Here is a 22,029-nt window from a genome sequence, read left to right as displayed (position 1 = left end):
TTAGTACTAAGTGGTATTTTTTTTAAAAATATTAAAACACAAAAGAAAAACATTTTCTCATCGGCACCCTTGTTACCCCATTGCCACCATATCGCCATCCTCCGCCCCTTTCACACCACCACCTCCCCAGCCTCTACCTCTGCATGTCTATTTGAGAAAATATGAATTCGTAGAAAATCCTTCAGCTATCAGATTAAAGACTATATGATTGTGATTAGTAAAACGAAAATGAATATCATAGACGATTGGAGGAGAAAATTGGCGATGAAATTTAGAACACGAAGTGGTAATACTTTAGAGTAATGGTAGCCTTATGGCCTAGGCAAATTGATAATTAATCTTGCCTCAAAAATGAAAAAGCTTATAGTCAAACAAAATTTATATAGTTAAATTGAAGTCTAGGCATCTTGTGAGACAAACTAACCTCAGCCTAAACCTTCGGCAATATAGGATCCACTTAACAGTTAGAATCCTAAAAAAATATAATAGGCTATATCATTGTTTTGAGGAGCAAGATTTTACCTCTAGCCTCCAGCTCTTGTCTAACACATTTGATATGCGTCTTTATTCTGTTGGATGAGTTCTGTATTTCTATTGAATTGAAGATTTGGGAGATTGGGTTTGATTTTTTTGTGCCATTGATTTGATGGTAAAAACGTTAGCTTTCGGATTGCACTCATTAGTCATCGCGCCCTCTCTCTCTCTCTCTCTCTCTCTCTCTCTCTCTCTCTCTCTCTCCACTATACAAATACTTACAAATCCATATAAAAGTTGTGGATTCTACAAATTCTATTAAAATCTACCACTGTTTATTAATCTTCAAAATTAAAGATCCAAAGCTTTGTAATTGAAATAAATAAATAAGTTGGCGAATAATCTTTATTTTCAGTCCAAACAATGAACCCAATGAGTTTTTTTATTTGTGAACTGACAAATGAATTTAGTTTATGCAAAATCACAATCTTTCTAAATTACGTTTCAAACCTCAAACCAGATATTCATAGTGTATTAGTGGGGAGGACGTAAAACTGTAGGATAAACTAATTCGTTTCACATGCATAAACAATAAACAAACACTACGTGAAGGGATTAAAGAAAATGTTCAATTTAAATAAATGGAAACATTTCAAATATGTTACACCAGTTTACAAGTCTGATACCTCTTTTATTCCCCTTGGTTCTAGCACTGCATATATAAGAATTTACAGACGTTTCATACATGAATAATTTATACTTATAGTAATTTAATTAGTCTACCTAAGCCACTTTATTTTTCTAGACAAATAAATGGACGACGCTTTTTTTATTTGCATGCTTGAGATAGTAAAACGTTTGCGGTTGCACTAATTTCAGCTCTCTTTCTCTTCCTCTCCCTCTCTCCAGTAACCTCCAATCTCACTCCAAACAACTTTAGCACTCTTTCATTACCTTCCTCCTCTTTCTCAGCCGAGTCTCCATACTTTGCCACCAAGTCAAGAAGCTCCGTGCACTTCCGTTTCATGCTCGTCAGCTCCGAGCTCAAAACCCCGTTCTCCTGCTTCAGCCTTTTGTTTTCGTCGACGAGAGAGCTGAACTCGGATGATGATGAAGTTGAGGAGGACCTTTGGTCTTCATCAAACTCATTTGGTAGTAGTACAGCTGCTCCAGCTTGTTGGGTTACTGCATTGTTGATCGGCTGTTGCTTGGTGGCCCATGCTTTTCTTCTACGGATGTCACAAAGCTGATCCTTTTCGCCCTTTCGGAACTTGTCGTTGCAGAACTCCCACCTGTTTGTGGCAACTTTGCGAAATCCCTGTATATATGCATGGCATTTGATTACACGAGGGTTATATACCAAATCATTGTAAGAGTTCATTATATTCACACACACACACTACGTCCATACATAATTCCCTTGCTATTAGCCATTGATCTATCCACATCATTATGTGCAACGACTTTCGGTTGCTATTGTCAAACTTTTCTTGTAGTGACAACATATATATATATATATATATATATAAGAGTCGAAGACCCATGTTTGGCTTTAATTATTTTTTTAGGATTAATTTATATATATATATATATTATTTTTTTATGGTTTAGGATTGGGGGGCACGCATTTTTTGATAAATTTGGTAGAGATGTAATGTATTTCAACAATCCTAGTCTATTTTTTGGGCATTCATTTAAAGATTATGTCTACTAAATATGAAACTATATGAGCATGATAGTCATTTTAGTGTTTCTTTGCGCAACCATGTTCGTCCTTTCTGTACTATAAATGAATATCCTAATGGTTTTGGATTTATCTAATTAATTTTGCAAGAATGATTTATGAGTGATGAATTGAAATATAGACGGTTTAGATCATTAAAAAAAACTACATAGTGTGCCTACAAATTGTGTGTCAAAAAATGAGTGTCCCAAATTGTAATTTTTATTTTAAATATTTTTATTATAAATTAACCTATACTATATATTAAGAGAATCTTCTCTGTGAACTAAAAGAGAGTTCAATGAATATTAGAGCATTTAAATGCCAAATAATTTTAAAATTTGTTCTAAAATTCATGGGCATTATTGTAATTTTATTTACTTCTACTTTCTTTGTAAGATTCCACATCACCTGGGGGAGGGGAAATGATGTGCCTTATATGTATATGCCCACCTCCCTATAATGAGACGCGTTTTGGTGGAAGCCCAAGAACAAAATCGTGAGGGCGTGGCCCAAAACGGATAATATCTTGCTATGCGGATTAGGATGTGACAATTTGGTATCAGAGCCACTCCCCGCCCGGAAGTGTACCGGCGAGGGCATCAGGCCCTTAAGAGGAGTGGATTGTACGATCCCACATTGCCCGGGGAAGGGGAGGTGATGCGCTTTATATGTACATGCCCACCTCCCTATAGTGAGACACATTTTGGGTGGAAGTCCAAATACAAAACCGTGAGGGTGTGATCCAAAGAGGACAATATCTTGCTATGCGGACTAGGATGTGACATTCTCTTACTCTCTACTTCTCCTTATCAATTATCTAATGCAAGAGCACATGCATAGCATGGGTGGAGGTTGCTAGTTAAATTAAAAAGAGGCTCCTGTTAGCTCATTATTTTGTATCCCTACTTTTTGTAGTATTATATAAATACAAACTTTATTTCTATTGCCTATAGTAATTAATTATTTTTCACTAAATTAGAATATCCTTCCAGTATAAATTTCACATAAAAGCTTATACGATAACTTTCTAGTCATTTTAGTTTTTATTCAACGGAAAATAGAGAACATAATTGAAGATTCTTTTCTTTAACTTATGGTCATTATTCCTAAAGACTATTGTTGGAGTAATTATTTTATAAAGAGCTCCTTAGATAACTTTCTAGTCGTTTTAACTACTGTTTAACTTAAAAATAGAAGCATGATTGAAAAATGCTCTCATGATTCTCTAAACTATAGAGTGTGGTTAGAGTAATATTCTCTAGAGACTCAAAGATAGTTTTCCTTTCTTTTTTTTTTTTTTAGTTAAAATTGCATTTAAAAGTAAAGAGCATAATTGGAGAGATTCTTTCTAACTTTTTGTTTAGTTACATTTTCTTTCCAAAATTGAAAGAGATAATTAAAAGTTTTATTATAAATATTCAACAAATAAAAAAACGTATAAAGAAAAAAAATAATTTCTGCACCTGTTTTTTCACCTCCACATTCTTGTTTCTTCTTACTCTTTGGATTAAACAAATAAAAGAAAAAATTCTAGGAGAAAAATTAATATAATGAGTGCAAAAAGTAAAAAAATGTGTTAATCAAAGTTCATTTTTTCTTTTTATGACAGGCCCCTGTCATACTACAGAGTCCATATTAATTTATCATTCTTTACGACTTAGTGGACTCCAATGAAATTAAAGCTCATGAAATATGTCAATTTCATGTTTTGGAACGTTTGAAAGTTCAGAGTTTAGACTCAACACAAATATGCATTAGTATTACGATTTAGTTATATTTTTTTTTATTTGTAAGTGAAAAATGTTGAATTCGATCTTCATCAAAATTTAATTTGAACTATATTATTATATTTAATCCAATATGAAACTTAGCTCACTTTCTTTTTTAATTTAGAAAATATTATTTGTTAAAAATAAAAATAAACAAATATGTTTTGTTTACAAAAATCATATTAATTTAAGTTGGTTGGTCCATCAAATAACAAATAAAAAATTATAGAAGTTAGGTGAGACAGGACCAGTAGACCCTTTCATACTAACCCAAAAAGTTTGACTAGAGAAATCATATTTAAGAAAACTTGGTCAACTTGGCCAAATGGACTTTTCATTTATTGTTGTTATATTTATTTTCTCAATTTCATTTTTTCTTTTCTTTTTGTCATGATGATGTGATGATGATGATGAAGAACATATAAAATGGTAAAGTGCAAGAATTTGTTCCTGATTAGTATTTTAATTTATTTTATTTTTTAGCATGAATCAAATAAAGTTAAAGTTAATAATTTCCTTTTTAATCTAAGATATTTATGATTCCAAAAATAAATCTAACACATAATATGTGGGTTAATAAGTTTATACGTACATAAGTATTTAGCTGCCTGACAAAGCTAGAGAAGTTACTATGCTTGAAGAGTGTTGGGAGGAGATCCCGGGCAAATTCTGCCGTCTGCCACACCACGAACGCCGACCCATCGTCGTTCCAGGATATCACATCGTCCGTCGCCGGATCCTCCACCAGCATGTAGGTCTTCAACAAGAAAGGTGGTGGGCTTGACTTCCTCACATATTCCAACAAACGCTTCTGATCATCACACACACCCTCCATTACTTAATATCTAATAATGGAAACTAAACTAGTTCTAAGAAAGAGATAAAGAGATCGAGCTAGAAGAACAGAAGAGGATAATTAAAATAAGGATTAAGAAGAAGATTAAGGATGATAATTAAGCAGAAAAGAGAAGAAGGGCAGTTAAGAACTCCCAACCCCAACAGTAGAAACCCAACACAACTCCAGAGTTCATGAGAAATGCAAGGTTTTCCCTCCCCTTCTCTATGCAAAGTTATAGAAAGAAATGGTTAAAATGTCTCTGCCAAGCCTACCCCCTCCTTATATACTCTGTAAAATTCATGACATGTGCGTCACATTCGATTATATAATATTATATATATGTTCCGACCAAAATTTTTTTTTATATATACACACACGTAATATATATGACTTATTCATAGTATTATGCGTACTATATATGCACTTGGCATACTTAAATCATTAGGATCTTAAGATGTCAACCTCCCGATCTTGATTATGATCAAACTTTCATCACCATTTTGGACGGCTAGGGATAAAGGGTTTAATGATTATTGCTTTTGACCATTTGATTAAAGACACAAACCATTATCTTACCCAACATCTGCATTCTCAGTTTAATATATTTCACTAAGCACTAAGTGATACCATTATCTTGCCACACATGTGCACTCTTGATTAATGCTGTCAAAATTTTAATGGTTAAGTGAGAAACATAATTCGTTTAAACATAGATGGTTTTGTACTATACTTATTGCCACATCATTTTATAAACTGATGTATATATGTGTTCGATTAAACTTGTTATCAAATAGATGTGATTGACATGGAATATTCCTCCAACCACAAACAAACGTCTCACATCCAGTGCGTCTGCAACCAAGCCACTCAATCACTTGATCATAATTGATTAAATATCATACTCATAAACTTTTATAAGAAAAAAAATATTATATCCAATAACATTTTTGTGATGACCTTAATCGTTTTTGAACGGTCAAGATGAGTCGACGTGGGTGCATGAGAGTGTTTTGACTTTTGGATCACTCCTCTCAAACAAGCTAGCAAGGGTTTGTTTAAGGTCCTTTTTACGTGTGCTGTACTTTCTAGAATAGCTAAGTTTCCACATTCTTTATTTAACGTGCTAATTCCTCTATCCATATTTTCTTTCGTTCTTTGGATTTCTTCCGCAATCATCTAATGCTTTTTTCGGGGCTTTTTCTACGAAGGAAGTGACGTTTTTGACTTTCTGTTTTTTCATGTCTCAATTTCTTCAAGTTGTTAACATTCACAGATTAAGCTCGTATAGAACACGCTCTAGTCATTTGGCAATAAATTGATCAACTGCAAAAGTGTGTGCGGCTGATGAGGTGACTCTAACCGATGTGTACACTTCACATTTCTAAGAAGCTAGTTAGACACTACATATGATTTATAGCTCAGTTGATTAAAAATTTTCATTTAACTCGAAGTCCTGAATTTGATATCACCTTCTCCTTTATCACTTGCAAAAAGACCAAATGTTTATTATTTGTACTTGTTTCTCATAATGTGCACCTAGGAGGAGGTATATATACATATGCCCTTCAAGAGAAGGGATCTCCATTTTTTCTGAAAAATGGGGATTAGTTGTGAGATCCATTTCACATCGAACTTGAACGATCCGAACTGTTTATTTTGTAAGTTTCAATTCATATATCATCCTTATAAAAAATCAATTCAATCCAAACTATTTGCCTATTTAATTGTCACGATGAAATTTCAATGTTTATTAGAATATAATGTTGGTCAATTTCTTTAAACTCAATTAGATGTCTCAAACATTTCAAGTTTAACTAATATTTTGTAGGGATGATCTCTGAGATGTAACTTGAAAAATAAACGGTTCAGATCGTTGAAGTTCGTTGTGGTGTGGGCCCACATCTAATCCCCACCTTTAAAAAAAAATGGAGATCCATTCTTTTAAAGACTTTGAGTATATATATGTTCAAGGTTAAAATATGAAGAAGAAATTTCAGATATGTTGGTTACAAGTATCATCCTACTCATAACTATGAAATAATAACGGTAAGAGCATATACAGAGGACTTATTCGAGCATTTTATTAAGATTTACATACAAATATTTCTTTGATAAAAGTATAGATTCGAATGCAAAACGATTTGGTAATGATTTTTATGGATGTGACAATGGAATTCAGCAAAGTTTTGCAAGTGAAATTAAGGAGAAATGTTGTAAGATGCTCCGTTTTACAGATATGAAAACAGATTATTGTGGTTTATATGTGTATTTTACAAGAAACTAGCATCTTAACTTGTCATGGGAGAGTATGATCCACGCACTCTTCTAAGGAGTGGGGGAGGTTGAAGAATTCAGGGCATTTGAACAATTAGGAAAGGTTCTTGGTATAGTTGGGCGCTGGCCTTTCTTGACTTGACCGTAATCAAATTTTCTCTATGTTTTTTGTTCAAAAAAAAAAAAATAATAATAAAAAAACATTTTGAAATTTGTTGCTGGCTTTTTCCTCAAAAGTCCCTCACCAACCACAGGGTTAGTTTTTCTATTTGAATATACCGTCGTGAAAAGGTCGGGTGCATGTGCTTGATCACGCATTCACGTGGTAACATAATACGTGTAAGGATGTGGGGTGTTGATTTAGTTTTTATCTTGCTGATTAGTTTTAAAATAGAATATTAACTTTCTTATTAATTTTAGAGTAAGTTGTCATACATAGAAAAATATCAACAACCTCATATACTTTCTGTGTTTAGTTTGTGTGTCCCCACTGAGGATGCAGTATGGTGTGAAGGGTTGTCTCACGTTAAAAAAAATTATATAATCTTGCATGTCTTTATAAAGAATTGAAATATTATCTCTAACGAAATTTGACAAGTTAAAACCTCGACTTCGTCCTGTACCCACCGTACATGCAAATCTACAAACAACGTAAGTCCGGCTCTCAAAAACCCGTTCGCTTCTACATATCCAAAAAATTAAATACCCTTATTTCACAGGAAGTTTATGTAATAGACTGATCGGCTATCGTGCCAAATAATTTAGGAAAATTTTTATTTGAACTCATAAATTTCACTCTACATTCAACTTAAATTTTGATGTGAATTATCTTTTTTACTCTAGTGTATATTTATCATCAAGTTCAAGATGAAATTAACAATAAAACTAAGACTTATAAAAAAAAACCAACACACAATAATCAAACGCTTACTGTCACGCAATCTTTCTTTTACGCTCTATTCTTTCTCCTGTATTGAGATTTTTCTTTCTTTGAAAATATCTGTCGATGTTTTTTGGTCTATTTACATTTGCTTATTATTCTCCTATGTATCAAAAACTAACGAACTGGAAGACCTTGGATAAAACAAGTAGTCCTTTTTCTTTTTGTTCGTTTGTTCGTTTGGGTTTTTTTTTTCTTTTTTTTTTTATATGTATGTATGTGTGCTCGCGCGCGCGTACTTTGATTAATGTTGTAAAGGGTAATGGAGACTCCATCAAAAACAAGTTTGAACAACGTAAGGCAACTTGAGATTTATTGAGAACAACCCTGTAGACGGTGTGATGGAGACTCCATCAAGGCCAAGTGTTTTGGTGTTGGCAACGTCCTTTTGCCATTCTCCTATAAACTCAAATGATAAATTAATTCTCACCAATTCTTATTAATTTCAATTTTGACTTCTATTTCTATTAAATCATGAAAAATTGAAAGGAAAGACAACAAACCAGTTGAAAGGAGAGAAAATATTGATTTTGGATTCTTTTAGATGGGTGCAAAGATAAATTTACATATATATTAAATTGGATTTTTGAGGTAGTTTAGATAGTAAATTTGAATTCAAATAGATACTGATAGCTTAAAAAAACTAATATGCGTGCATATAGTAAATTGGGTGTATAATAAGATTATATGGGTTAAAAAAAAAATTCTCTAACTTTACGTGGATATTGATATACCTCCAAAGAAAAAACATATAGAATTCACTTGGTATACATGTTGACTTTTAAGCAATACGTATCTAAACCAGTTCTGTTAGAATATGTTTTGTTAATTGTTTGAGGCCGAGTTAGCTTTTTAAAACAACAAACAATAATCTTCAAGGAAAACATAGCCAAAAGGGTAGCTACACCATTATTTTTCTTAAAGGGACAAACAATAGTTTCTAGGAGCTTTCCGTTGTCAACAAATCCAAAAACAGGAAAAGAAGAAAAAACTAATTTTAAACTCTTATATCTTATTAACCAAGACAAAGAAAAATGCTACAAAATGTTAAGATAATTACATAACGTGGAAAAACTACATCATACTAAAACGTAATTCATACTTACAAATTGGATGCACGATTTATTTATAAAGATCGAAGTACAGGAATAAATATGAACAATAAATAAGCAGAAAAGGAATAAAAAACATAGTAAATAATAGTTTGGAAAAAAAACCTAGTAAATACGAGGAAAGAAATTATAATTGGTGTACAACATGATGTGACAAGTGATTCATACAATCATTAGCCAATGTGATGAATTTATTAATTGACGTTTCAAGTACACATCATTTACCACATCATATGTGTTGAGTAAAGCAAGTCTGTCTGTCTCTTGATTTAAGGAGTCCATCTCCTTGGTTACTGTACAGTTATCTTTGATTGCTTTTCATTCATATATGAGTCTAACTCACGAAATAGCTTGTCTAGGCATTAATTTCAAGATCTTGCTTGATCCATGTTTCTGTATAAGTCTCTTGTACTTATTTCTCTTTTCCTTAATGAAAACCATTCACACAGAATAAAAGGTACTTTTACAATATGATAACCAATGTGATACAAAAATGTGATATCTCAACATTTCCCTGCTACAAAACCTTATGATGTAACATACAAATATACAAATTGCTAATTCCAACAGCTTGTCAGCCTCATCCTAATTACACTACATTATGCCGTTGCGTGTTTGTCAAGAAGGGAAAAAACTAATACATACACATACATACATAAATACATACATATATATATATATATGTATGTATATATATTCCTTTGGAGAGGGTTGGTGCTTCGCACACGACGGTTGATGAAGAGCTAATCTCGCCTAATCCGTCTCTACAAAAAATTTATTCAATATATGTGTGTATATATGTGTTGTGTGTGTGTGTATATATATTGATGCTAATTTTCAAGCCGGTGTCGAAATAAACGCGGATTTAAATGCAAATTTAGATGAAGATACCGAAATAGGTACAGAATTCGATTGCATACGTAGTTCCCAATTGCAGGTGAACATTTTGATCATACATCCCTTTACCCTAGTAAAATTTAACCCGAAAATACGGTGACAAACATTGTGCATCATCTACAACCCAATCTTTTATATCACTTAAGCAGCAATGAACCTGCTGCCATGCTCATCACATATCACGATTCTCAACAGATATTACTTTTTTTTTCTTTTCTATATGATCATAAAATCCATAAACTAACCAGGACTAATTCCTTTTCTTTTATATTATGCTCTCCATTATTTCCTAACTTCACAGATAACATATTGGGAAAATTTTCACTTTTCTGTGATCTATTCGCGACATATATATAACTTACATCTACAAGGTTGTTGGATCTTCATGGCGCTAATTTTGCTATGCTTGTTTGTAGAACTGTATCGGGAGTTAAAATGATGAAGAGCGAGTATAGACAATTTATTCGAGCAAATAAATGAGAAGATTCAAGATTCTTGTTTACCCGATATCCTCATTTTGTGGTTCAATTTTGTTTTTCCCAAACATGCTAGTTCACTGATGGCTTCATTTTACACACTATTTATCATGTATTGATCAACGACTTTGCAGATTACCATACATGCAGAGTTGCCAATGCTTCGTTACGGAATTTGATTTTCCGATCTTGTATTTCCATCATTTTGTAAGCTTAGTAGGGTTTAGCATCGTCTACATTTTCTTTCTTACCGATATACAAAAGTATAAACTCCCCCGAACTCCATCTTTCAAAATTTCAATGCAAAAATGTTCCTTTGGCAAATATTTGTCGTCTTATTTCACGATATCGTCATTTTGATGTTCACATAATAAACAAAAGCAAACAAAAGAAAGAGAAGTGATTCTTGCACTTGTTTTTTCTCCTCATACTCCTTACATTTTGTTGTCGTTTGAATCTTAAGTTGAGTAAATTAAAGGAGAATCAAGAGATTGAAACAAGAGAATGAGTAAAAAAAGAGAAACGGGGTTGAAAGCCACTATCCAAAATAAAACGACACAATCAAACTATGGAAGTGGTGATCCAAGACCCTCTTGAGAAGATAACGAATTTAGGGTTCGGTGTCTCTTGGAATTGGAGACAAATTGCTCCTTCTTCAATGAATCGCTTTTGGGATGGTGTTGGAATGTTGCTTTGGAATAAAGTCTCTGTATACACAATGAGGCTCTTTCTTTGTACTTGAGCACCAAGTAAAAGATGATCCGTACACAAAGTAACAAGCATGCCAAAGCAGCCAAGTCCCACCATTTGGAAACATCAGGGCTTATCCCATACAAGTGAAGGAGTACATCCTCACCTTTCAACTTTGGATCTCCAGCCACCAGAGGGTCAAATTCCAGCCCAATCATGTCATTCTTATACTGACCCTGTAATTAAGATGCATTTGGAAAAGATTTAGGATTTTGTTAAGTTTAGTTGCCCATGCACCCGTGAGCGGTTTCAGATCGTTAATGGGATGCGGGATGTACATGCATGAACTGTTAGGAATCATTCACGTGCACGAGCAACCGTGGCATTTCTGAAAAATTTAATACTTCGTACCTGTATTGACCATGCTGCGTAGCTGAGGTAGGACATTGGGTATCGCCAAAAGATTTTTGGAAGGTCAACCAGCCTCCGGAAAAGAAGAGATGGCATCATCATAAATACCTATGTTTACAAAACATGTTAGATGGTTGTACAAGTTACAATGGAATAGTACTAAAGGGATCACGTTGTGCAGTACCAGTAGGAGTGCAACTCGGATAGGAATATCCGATCCAAGAGAAAGTAATTAATATCTTTAGTATTGCGCGTCCGTAAAATGTGATTTCTCTAGCATTATCTAGAACTTGTTATGATTTTATGACTGGGAGAATTGAGGTATGGCTTACAGTTATGCCAGCTGCAGCTCCAATGCCCATCAAGAGGTTTGGAACCACTGCAGCCACAATCAATGCCGTTCCTTCCGTGACAGCAATGCAGCAGAAAAGATTGATGCAAAAATACAAGTAATGGGAGAATCCTGAGTGAAATTTGACCATGTTGTATAGTATTGTTCCAGAAGAGAAAGCCATGGCAACCACGAAGGGGAGCGAGGAGAGGAAGTTGGAAAGCACAAACAAAGCTTCCCCGTAATGCCCACCAAGTCTTTCCTGTCTAAATACCTGCGCATGCACAAGAATTTTAAAAGGACAGGATAAACTTTTACTGAGTAATGCTCTCTTACTAGATTTATGTCGTCAGACAGTAGAACTCACATTATTAACATTCCAAATTCACAGTCTAATTAACATATGACAAATTCGTCTGGCAAGAAAACATGTGACAACTTTTACTAGTTTCGATAAGAATTCATCAGTCACTACCTTTAATTCTTCAATAACAAAGGGTATGCCTCCAATAGACAGGCAAATCATGAGGCCATATATGAAACCGTCACACTTTCCTCTTGCCACAATTGCTTGATTGTTTGTTCCAATGTGGAAGAAGAAAGAGCCAGCACTCACTGCAATTAGTATGTAGAACACACTCCTTAACCAGTAGTACCCAATATCTCTAGACATGTTTATTGAAGATCGACTGATCAATGTGCATAGCTGCTTCCACCATTTGGCACTACTTCCCTTGTTTGATGGTTCTGCAGGTCTTTCCTGCAATGTTAAGAGTGGTTAGACATGGTCAGGAATTAGTAAGTATGAGTGAATAGGTGCAATCTACGTTTTTTCACTTATGACTCAGAAGAGAAATGATTGCACGTGATAGTAATACCAGGTATAAGAAATGTTAAATTCAGATTCTGATGATGTTTATATAAGAATGATGAAGAAAGGAATGATGAAACTACTCAGAAATGTTCAAAGAAATTCGAAGAAGAGAGAGAGAATTTAAAGATCACAGAGAATGTGACTGCAATCTAATTTCATTGAACCAACGTGCTGACTTGTGAGCTCAGTACATGACAAAATATAATCGTTAGAGAGGAGAGATAGTGATACAATTCAAGTTCTAATCTCAGCCATCGATCCTATACTTCGATGAGATTAAGACACTTGTCACTCACTAAGCCTTATGAGACCTAATAATCCTAATTACGCTTAAACAAATAACTCGGCAATATAAGCTTGAGTTTTACTCAGATTAAAACATAAAAACACTCCTAAAATCAGTTCATCGATTCACACAACAACAAAAAACTGCACGTTCCTACAGTAGTCCAGTAATTAACTTCTATATATTTTCTGAGCAGGGCTGCTATTCTTCTAATTAGTTAGAGTTAAGTGCATGCATACAGTGAGCAAGATTTCTCGGATCCTTTTTCTTGCGTCTGTTGAAAATGCAGACGACTTGTACGCATTGATTAGCTTTCCTTTGATCTCATCTGTTGTCAAGTTCTTTTGGGAAATTAAGGAGTCTGTAGATGCCTGCCAAGAAAATAACAAAAAAATCTTAACTTACAATAATTAAACCTCTTTAAAGAAAAAGAAAAAAAGGGTGCACATACACAATTGATTCTTTGAGATAGCATAAGAGCTGCTAGAACTTTGTCAAAGTCTGAACTAATGCATCGAAGGAAGTGGTCTGGAGGATTTTTTTGTGTTGGACAAGGAAATCCGGCATCAGTAAAGAACTGAAATATAAGAATATTGTAAGAACATTAGCAAGCAAGAATTCTAGAGCCAAGAAATTTGTTCACCAAATCATGCAAATGTCGATCAATATCTTACGAAGGAAACAATAGGGTTCAGAATAAGACCATATTTTGGTTCTCCAAAATAACCAATATTTTTTACCTTTACGGCCATCTTTGCTTCTCCAAAATAAACAGTTTCACCTCCCGCTAAGAGGAGCAGATCATTGAAGAGATTGAAGACATCGATACTAGGTTGGTGAATAGAGCAAATGACTATTCTTCCGTCACAAGCAATGTTTCTCAAAGCCCATATTACAAAGAAAGAAGAACTGCTGTCAAGGCCACTGGTGGGTTCATCAAGCAACAATACATGAGGTTGTGTAAGTATTTCAATACATATGCTGAGTCTCCTCTTTTCTCCATTACTTAAGCCTCTCAAATGCCAATTTCCGATGTTGCTTCCGGCGCAATCTTGAAGCCCCATTTTTGTGATAGTGTTTTCTACCACCTTATTCTTCTCCTCTTTATTCATTTTACACGGGAGCCTTATATGAGCTGAATATGTTAGGGTTTCTCTGACTGTAAGTGATCCCAGGAAAACATCTTCTTGAGTTACATATGACTGAAATATTGCATGCACGATAAAGTTAACACACATTATTGGTTGTTTAATTCATATAATTATAAGAACAAAATGTGCAGGTCGTGTGTTCATTTGATCTAGTGAAAGTCAGTCTCTATTTTCTTGGAAGATGTCCTAAGTTGACCTCTCGTAGACGACTAAAACAATTTATTAAGTCAACATAATGTTACACTTACAATATCTGTGCAGTTTCTGCTTATTTTGTTCCCATTCAGTACTACATCCCCAGACACTTTGACATTTGCCGGAAGCCTCCCTGATAATATCCAAGGGAAGAAACATCACAGGCATATGAGAATTTTTTTAGAGAATATTGCAATCCGTTCAAACTTCTGGGCATATAATTAATTATCTGCATGGATTAAGAGCAGACCTGACCCGGCTTAAAAGTTGAGTTCGACCCCCAATTAAAAAAGTTGAATCAGCTTAGTGTACTGACAAATTAGGCGAGACCGGATCACCAATGATGATCCACGAAGTTTGATACAATAAAACCTCTTTAAAGTCATAAAAAAAATTGATCTCAACTTGGGACGTGTTATGTATAAGAATAAACTTCATATTGTAATAATTATAATTTTTCTTAGTCCCATCTTAAGGAAACACGCCTCCACATAGTAATAATTATCAATCAATACAAAAATATGCAATATCACAGATGAAAGTTTAAGATAAACTAAAATATTTGTCTAAACTTATTTGGAACAATACTTTAGTTTTTAGAGTTGATGTCACATCTGTGAATTTGCAAGTACATATGTGCAAGAAATAAAATCCTTGTCACCCAAAGAATCCTATTTAGGAAGTACAATATTCATTAAGTGTGCGTCAATAAATAATAATATATTTTTAATGACACCTCAATTAATAATAACCTTTCTAAAATTATAAAATTGATTTGGTTTTTGCTTTGTGTTATATGTACTATATTTGGTGCATTACCAAATCAACCAACAGAGCCTTGTGACAAATGGTGTGCCGCTCTGTGTTCTGAAAACACTGAAAAATCTTGCTAAATAGAGGCTTGTAATGACCTTATTCATGTGATATTTCAATCTAATTTGAGTTACAAAGAAGAAAATTTAAACTTGATTGTAAAAATGAGCATATATATTGCCTGAGTCAACTTGTGTGTATCACAGGTCAGGAAAATTCAAATGATATTTTAGTTTAACTCAAGGTACAAGGAAGAAAACTCAGACTTTGTTCCGGAGACAGCACATTGCCTTAGCTAATTTGTATAGCACATGTTAGAAAAACTGGTAATTATTTTGATAAAAAGGTTTGTTTGTATTATATTTCACTTTGATAAATGAAATTCATAAAAGTGAAATATCAATATGAAACATCATTAGTTTGGATTCCATGCAAAAACATCGATTACTCAAGATTTTTAGATTACTCATGAAGTTCACAACTGGCCATGGTTTAGTATTGTTTTTGTTTAACCTAACTGACTGATGTAGAATAATTTCTTAGTTCTCTTTTTTCTGAAGCAGCAGCTCAAACAAGCATTTTGGTATGCAATAAAACGGGCTGTTTTGAAAGGAAAGACGAGACAAGTTGGACTCTATAACATATGTGCATGCCTACCAAATAACATCATTTTTTACGACAAAACAATATTTTCGGATTTTGTCATCGAGAGAGAGAGAGAGAGAGAGAGAGAGAGAGAGAGATGTATGAATATATACCAGCCAAGGCATCAAGTAAGGTTGATTTTCCAGAGCCAGAAGGACCCATGAGTGCCATCATCCGGTCAGGTTCAGCGTAGCCACTAATCCCATTTAGCAAGTTTCTCGACGTTGCACCATTTTTCAAGTTCGCCGCCGCCGCCGTTATATCTTCCCACACCAAGTACTTTCCTGCACCTGCAGCTGATCCACTATTATTATTCTCTTTCAGTCGCTGATCTCCATAATAATCACTCGACCCCTCTGCCATTTTTACAGTACTGCTCAATGCTCACTGCAAAATCTAGAAATATCCTGCTTACATTTATAAGAGCCTTCGAAATGGGGTCCAGAGTTCTTTAACCCCCCTGATCCTTTGTACATTGATGTGTGAAAATGAATTCGTTAAAAATATGAAAAATATACATATATTATTGAAATGTTGCACTTCTCGCGTTTTTAGACACAGATGTACTAATTAAGCTTACATAACTTGTTCAACCAATTTTTCTCGCGTTTTTAGACACAGATGTACTAATTAAGCTTACATAACTTGTTCAACCAATTCTTTTTCAATTGATAAAATAACTAACCCATTCAATCTTTCTTGTGACAGATTTGATCAACTTTGATTTTGAAAAACTTCTTTCTGTAGAGACAACTATAACTGATATGGTTAACAAAATACTAAAAGCAACTCATGCATTTAGAAAAGAACCATGCAACTAGCATTAATTTATATATATATATATATATATAATATAATATAATATAATTAAAAAAAATTACAGGTTGTCACCTACTCCAGCTACGCTCAAGATTGGCCTTGCCCTAGCTACACACAAAACACGTTCTCTCTTATTATGAAGGATGGAACATGGGTATGGATCGTATGGTAATACGGTAATATATAGAGCACATTTTCAATTTTATGTTATCCATCTCTTTAATTTACTGAAATAGTTAAGGTTTGTCATAATATTAATAGGCAACAAATATGGAGAGCATTCAAGAAATTACAAGGTTTGATAAGCTTATTATACTTCTTTCATTTACATGCAAAGGCTAGAATAGTCATGAATTAGGGAAGAGAAACAAAGAAAGGGAATATGAGATTACGGAATTTAAGGTGGAACCCATACTACTTTCGATTTTTCTATATGATAATAAACACAGAAAGTTATAAAATAGAATGGTCTTGATGAGCATATTTTAGTAACCACATGAAAGTTAGAATCAAATTAATTCTACTTCCTATTATCTTAAAGTAAATATGTCATTTCCAGTTATTTGATAACTATTTCGTTTTCAGTTTTATTTTTATTTTTTTTAAAACTCAGAATTAAAAAACTTATTTGATAATTACTTTTATTTTCAATAAAAATTAATCTAAAAACCAAAAAAGTAAAAACTATTTTCTTGAGTTTTGGAAACAAGTTTTCAGTTTTTCAAAAACTAATTTTTTTTGAAACTAAAGCTAAATGCTATCAAATCATCCCCCATTATGGTGACATAAAGACTTAGGGTTTGGGGTTGAAGAGACATGGGTGCTTTCAATACAAAATGAATAGCCCTGTCAATGGTGACGGAAGACTTGGGGCTTGGGGTTGAGGACACATGGGTGCTTTAAATACGAAATGGATAGTCATTTAATACTACGTCTAGTGGTATTCTACTGTATTTGTAAGTGAGAGATCTCAAGTTTAATTCTAGCCAAAAATGAATTTAAACATATTACTGCTAGCCTATTGTGAGGCTAGATAGTATCGTTTGTTAAAAAAATAAAAAATTACAAAATGGATAAGCCCTATCAAATTTGGCATTACCAATCATGCATCACTAAAGCATAGAGGACCCATTTCTATATATATATATATATATATATATATATATATATATATATATATATATCCGGAGGCAGAGAATCTGCCTCCTATACATCCATCCGTGTTGCATTGTACACCGTATCCTAACTTAATTGCTCTGTTACTTGTTTCAGGTGGTCCATACCTCATCTATCACCTGTCTGTCTCTCCTAAATTAAGTCCAACTGCTCTCTGATCTCAAGTCCCACACCATTTGTAGAGCCCATGTCCTGGGGTACATCATAACTGCTAATCAAGTACACCATTTCTAGAGCCCATGTCCTGGGGTACATCATAACTGCTAATCAAGCTGCGACGTGAGCATTCAACGAAAAACCAATTGAAACATGTCCCGAGGAGTAACCGAGTTAAGATCATTCAAGCATTCTCTCATGCAATGATTTACTTCCTCGACATGAGATTCATACTCTCAAGTTCTCAACATGTGCACACAAAACCAAAAATTCTGTAATTTGAAGTCGAGTTTCAAGAACCCATGTTCAGCTTGGGTTGCAAGAGAGCTGTCAAAAGAAAAGGGAAATGATTTTCGAGGTGAAAAGAAAAGGCAGTAAAAACCATCTAACCAGCAGAGTCAATGCCGGTATGGTCGTGGGACGGTGATTGTCATGGCGATTGCGATTGCAATTGCGCTTTAGAGTGTACACCAAAACCATCCAACCAAACATGAACAAGTCTTGTCAATACAACAGAATAAAATTGAGAGATCACTGATACAGGTAACTCAGTATAATACATGTTATACTACAGCAGAAAGAAGTCTCTGGGTAAAAGGGATCACATGTACAAGTGGATCTGTGAAGAGTTAAAAAGGAGAAATAAAACTATGAGGGCCGTCATTGTAAATAAGATGTTTCATGAAGGCGGATTATCATCGGGGACATCATCGAGGATGAAAGTACCCAACTTGCCTGACCTAAATAATGTAAGAAATTTCTTTGATACCATCAAACGAGCTTCAGACCCCTTATTAGGTATCTTTAAGGCCGTTTGCAGTGCTTCAAACTGCTGCTCAATAAGTATCTCCAAGTCGCTCTCATCTTCTGGGTTGCCATTGAATTCTGACAGAGTCGAATACAGTGCACGTTGCACTTCAGTTACCATATCCTGAAAAGCAACATGAACAATACTAGAGTTTTAAAAGACATACAAACATAACAAAATATTAGCTGATCACACCGGAGATTCTTATCTAAGCTACACTTAATAAGTATCAGCTGCAAACTGATGAGCCACACATGTGAGGAGAAAAACTTAAACGGCTAGTGTAAGAGTATCAGTGGGTTAGTGTCCAAGCTTCTCGTAAGGACACCTTTCTTGCCCCTTACTTGCCATGACATCATATCAACCATAGGTCCATAGTACATCGTGTACTATGTTATCCCTTCTCTTTTCCATATTCATGATTACCCAATCTATTAGAAGCATTACAATGCAGAGAACACAGGGAAACAAAAAATCTACTTTCTACTAAGAAATCCAAACCTAAGTTGCAAATCACAAATGGCGTCGCACCAAACATCAAGTAACTTCAACTTGTAATAACAGCATCTTGAATTGACCGTACCTTTACAAATGACATAACCAAAAACCAAAAGAAAACAAGTCTCTATTGAGCTAGTATTAGTGGCGACTCCAACAAGTGAAGATTGTATCATACATGAATGTGAGAATCCTTTACCTCAGCACTTTAATCCAGGTAAAACTACCAAACAGAGTATTGTCCTGCACCTCTAATGCCTACTTTTAAACAAATGACAGCAAAACGTTCATGATGTGATGTGAGACACCTTTGCTTTAGTGCTTAATCTACAATGTGGTTTCTCCTAGTCAGTAAACTAGTCCCAGGCTTATTGAAAAAAAAATAAAAAATTATCCCTGCATGTTTCAGAAAGAAAGCATGTTCTTGTGTTAGTGTTCAAATAAAGTGACCAAGCATATTAAGTTTGACATTATCACCATTAAGCATTGTATATAAGGAAAGACAGGACCACAGTAATCTTAGTTACCTCAATGTACAGCACATCGGACTTATTTGGCACCTTCCTTCTATTAGGTTGAAGGTTCTTAAGGCTGTAATCAAATTTTCCCTCGGCTTCATATTGAATCCCTTCCATTCTCCTATTATTTGAGTTCTTCCAGTGAAAAGGTGTCCCTCGTGAATTTAGAACTGCAAGTAAGTATTGGGCAATTCGATCCTCTCCTACCACTGAGTCCTTAATAGATCCTGCATGTTCACTTAACTAATAAGGTTAACTGAGAAGGACAAAAGTAAACAAACTACAACATGCCCCGGGTTCCTAAGAAAATTCTGAGCAAAGTTATTCAACCCAATTCAAGATTAACATGATACCTTCATTCTTATTTCAACACATGGAAGTTGGACCCCCTTCAAAATCTTATATTTAGCTAATCAGAATTTCATTTAACATGGATGTTAACTGCATAAATAGGCGTTTGACCCTATGCTTAGATTATCCAAAGATTTGATCCTCTCTCCATTTGCCAACAGTAAAAAACAACTAAGCTATCAAATTACAAATTCAATTTACAGGATACACCTAAGCCTATTTATGGACTCAGAAACGAAGATGCAAGATGAAACTTTCGAAAGAGAGAATGTTAAGGTGATCGCCAACAAACTTGAGAAAGGACAAACCTGCAAGAGCTAGCTTTAACCCTGTCTCGATGTCAGGGATACTTGGAACCAAAACACCTGGAGTGTCAAGAACATATATGCTAGGCTGATGAGCAATCTGCACATAAGAAATTAAAAAAGAAGTTAGGGAGATGAGAATTTCCATTTTAAGTCAACAAGATAAAGGAAAAAGGAGAAGAAAGAATTACAATAAAAGCATTAAAAGACAAAAGAAACAAAAAAATTAAGAACAACATAGACACTTGATTATTTTGTTTAAAATGAAGAATATCGGAAAGTGTACAGTCGGCCGAGAGACTTGTTATAAGACAGAAGTGGGTATAATTCATTGTCAGACTGTTTTTATTTTGATCAAGAGAGTTTTTTTGTTTCCGAAACACTGATAGAGAAATTATCCATCGGCTAGTCTGCACTTTCAATTTGGTGTAGAATGAATATGAAAAACTAAATCAAGAGCAAAAAGGACTTCACCTTGAATCCAGCAATGTCCTGAGTAACGCCAGGCAATGGACCCACGGTGGCGCGCTTCATCTTCCCCTGAACTATGAAAGAAACCCGACCACTGTCATTCTTCAATGTGGATTGCCTGAACTCCAGGGATATTAATAACTTAAACACATTTCCACCACCAATATAGTATTCACAACAACTACCTCTTACCGGGAAAGCGAGATGATGCAATCCGATGAATATTATTGATTAGAGCTGATTTCCCAACATTAGGAACACCAACCACCATAACAAGCAGAGTAGGTTCCCTCGAAATCGCTTCCTTCAGCTTATACTCCACCAGCTCGAGAAGCTTCGATAACCCAGTGCACATTTAAGGATTTAGAACCCAAAAGAGAAATCAAAATCACAAACCAAAAATCAAAATACCTTGGAAACAGAACTCCTGCTATGTGCATTTATAGGAAGGCAATCTTGCTTGGACGATTCGAAAAACCGAGTCCATTTCTACAACAATCAAACCAATACAAGCACGAAATTCATCAACAATTTGATAATAACAACACAAAAAAGAAAAAAGAAAAAAACGAGTTGATGTTAACATTACTTGCATGATATTGGTATTGGCGAGGTCCTTCTTGTTGAGGACAATGAGGGAGCGTTTGGCGCGGAGTTGGGGCTGGAGGTCTTGGTTGGCAGAGGACAGTGGAATCCGAGCGTCGCGGACCTCGATAACGAAGTCGGCGAGCTTGAGGCGATCGCGGATGGCCCGTGTGGCGGCAGCCATGTGGCCTGGGAACCAATTGATGGCTCCGCCTCCGGTGTTGAAACCCATCTCTCCCAACCCCATCATCCCCTTCTTAACCAACCCTTTTGACCCTAACCCCATTTCTAAATCTCTCTCTGGTTTCTACAAGCCCTGAATTGAGGAACCTTTGCCGAAATGTTGACGGTCTCCGACTCTGGACGGGTTTTAGTGGGAGTTAGGGAGGGTTCATAGGGTTTAAGGTAGGTTTGTTCAAGCCAAAGGTTCATAGGGTTTA

The 22,029-nt window shown here is 34.8% G+C and overlaps 3 protein-coding genes across 3 annotated transcripts; all 3 read right to left on the bottom strand.

The window, feature by feature from the left end:
• Positions 1–1,086: 1,086 nt before the first annotated feature.
• Positions 1,087–5,065, bottom strand: LOC137713359 (heat stress transcription factor B-3-like). The gene is made up of 2 exons (XM_068452649.1): positions 4,562–5,065; positions 1,087–1,792 (listed from the first exon to the last, which is right to left on the bottom strand). Exons 1-2 carry the CDS (start codon positions 4,802–4,804, stop codon positions 1,304–1,306), a joined length of 732 nt encoding a protein of 243 aa, XP_068308750.1. The 5' UTR covers positions 4,805–5,065; the 3' UTR covers positions 1,087–1,303.
• A 6,007-nt stretch (positions 5,066–11,072) lies between these two features.
• LOC137712090 (ABC transporter G family member 15-like) lies at positions 11,073–16,265 on the bottom strand. The gene is made up of 9 exons (XM_068451235.1): positions 16,016–16,265; positions 14,498–14,577; positions 13,839–14,300; positions 13,550–13,675; positions 13,338–13,469; positions 12,414–12,698; positions 11,940–12,212; positions 11,608–11,715; positions 11,073–11,432 (listed from the first exon to the last, which is right to left on the bottom strand). The coding sequence occupies exons 1-9, from the start codon at positions 16,263–16,265 to the stop codon at positions 11,073–11,075; spliced, it is 2,076 nt and encodes a 691-aa protein (XP_068307336.1).
• A 2,289-nt stretch (positions 16,266–18,554) lies between these two features.
• Positions 18,555–22,029, bottom strand: LOC137713485 (short integuments 2, mitochondrial-like). Its single transcript, XM_068452785.1, has 7 exons — positions 21,594–22,029; positions 21,416–21,493; positions 21,197–21,338; positions 21,008–21,078; positions 20,537–20,633; positions 19,887–20,104; positions 18,555–18,984 (listed from the first exon to the last, which is right to left on the bottom strand). Exons 1-7 carry the CDS (start codon positions 21,873–21,875, stop codon positions 18,733–18,735), a joined length of 1,140 nt encoding a protein of 379 aa, XP_068308886.1. The 5' UTR covers positions 21,876–22,029; the 3' UTR covers positions 18,555–18,732.

Source organism: Pyrus communis, chromosome 13, assembly GCF_963583255.1.
Source record: "Pyrus communis chromosome 13, drPyrComm1.1, whole genome shotgun sequence".
Taxonomy (NCBI): domain Eukaryota; kingdom Viridiplantae; phylum Streptophyta; class Magnoliopsida; order Rosales; family Rosaceae; genus Pyrus; species Pyrus communis.
The sequence above is the reverse complement of the archived record's forward strand: the minus strand, read 5'-3'. Positions and strand labels throughout refer to the sequence as shown.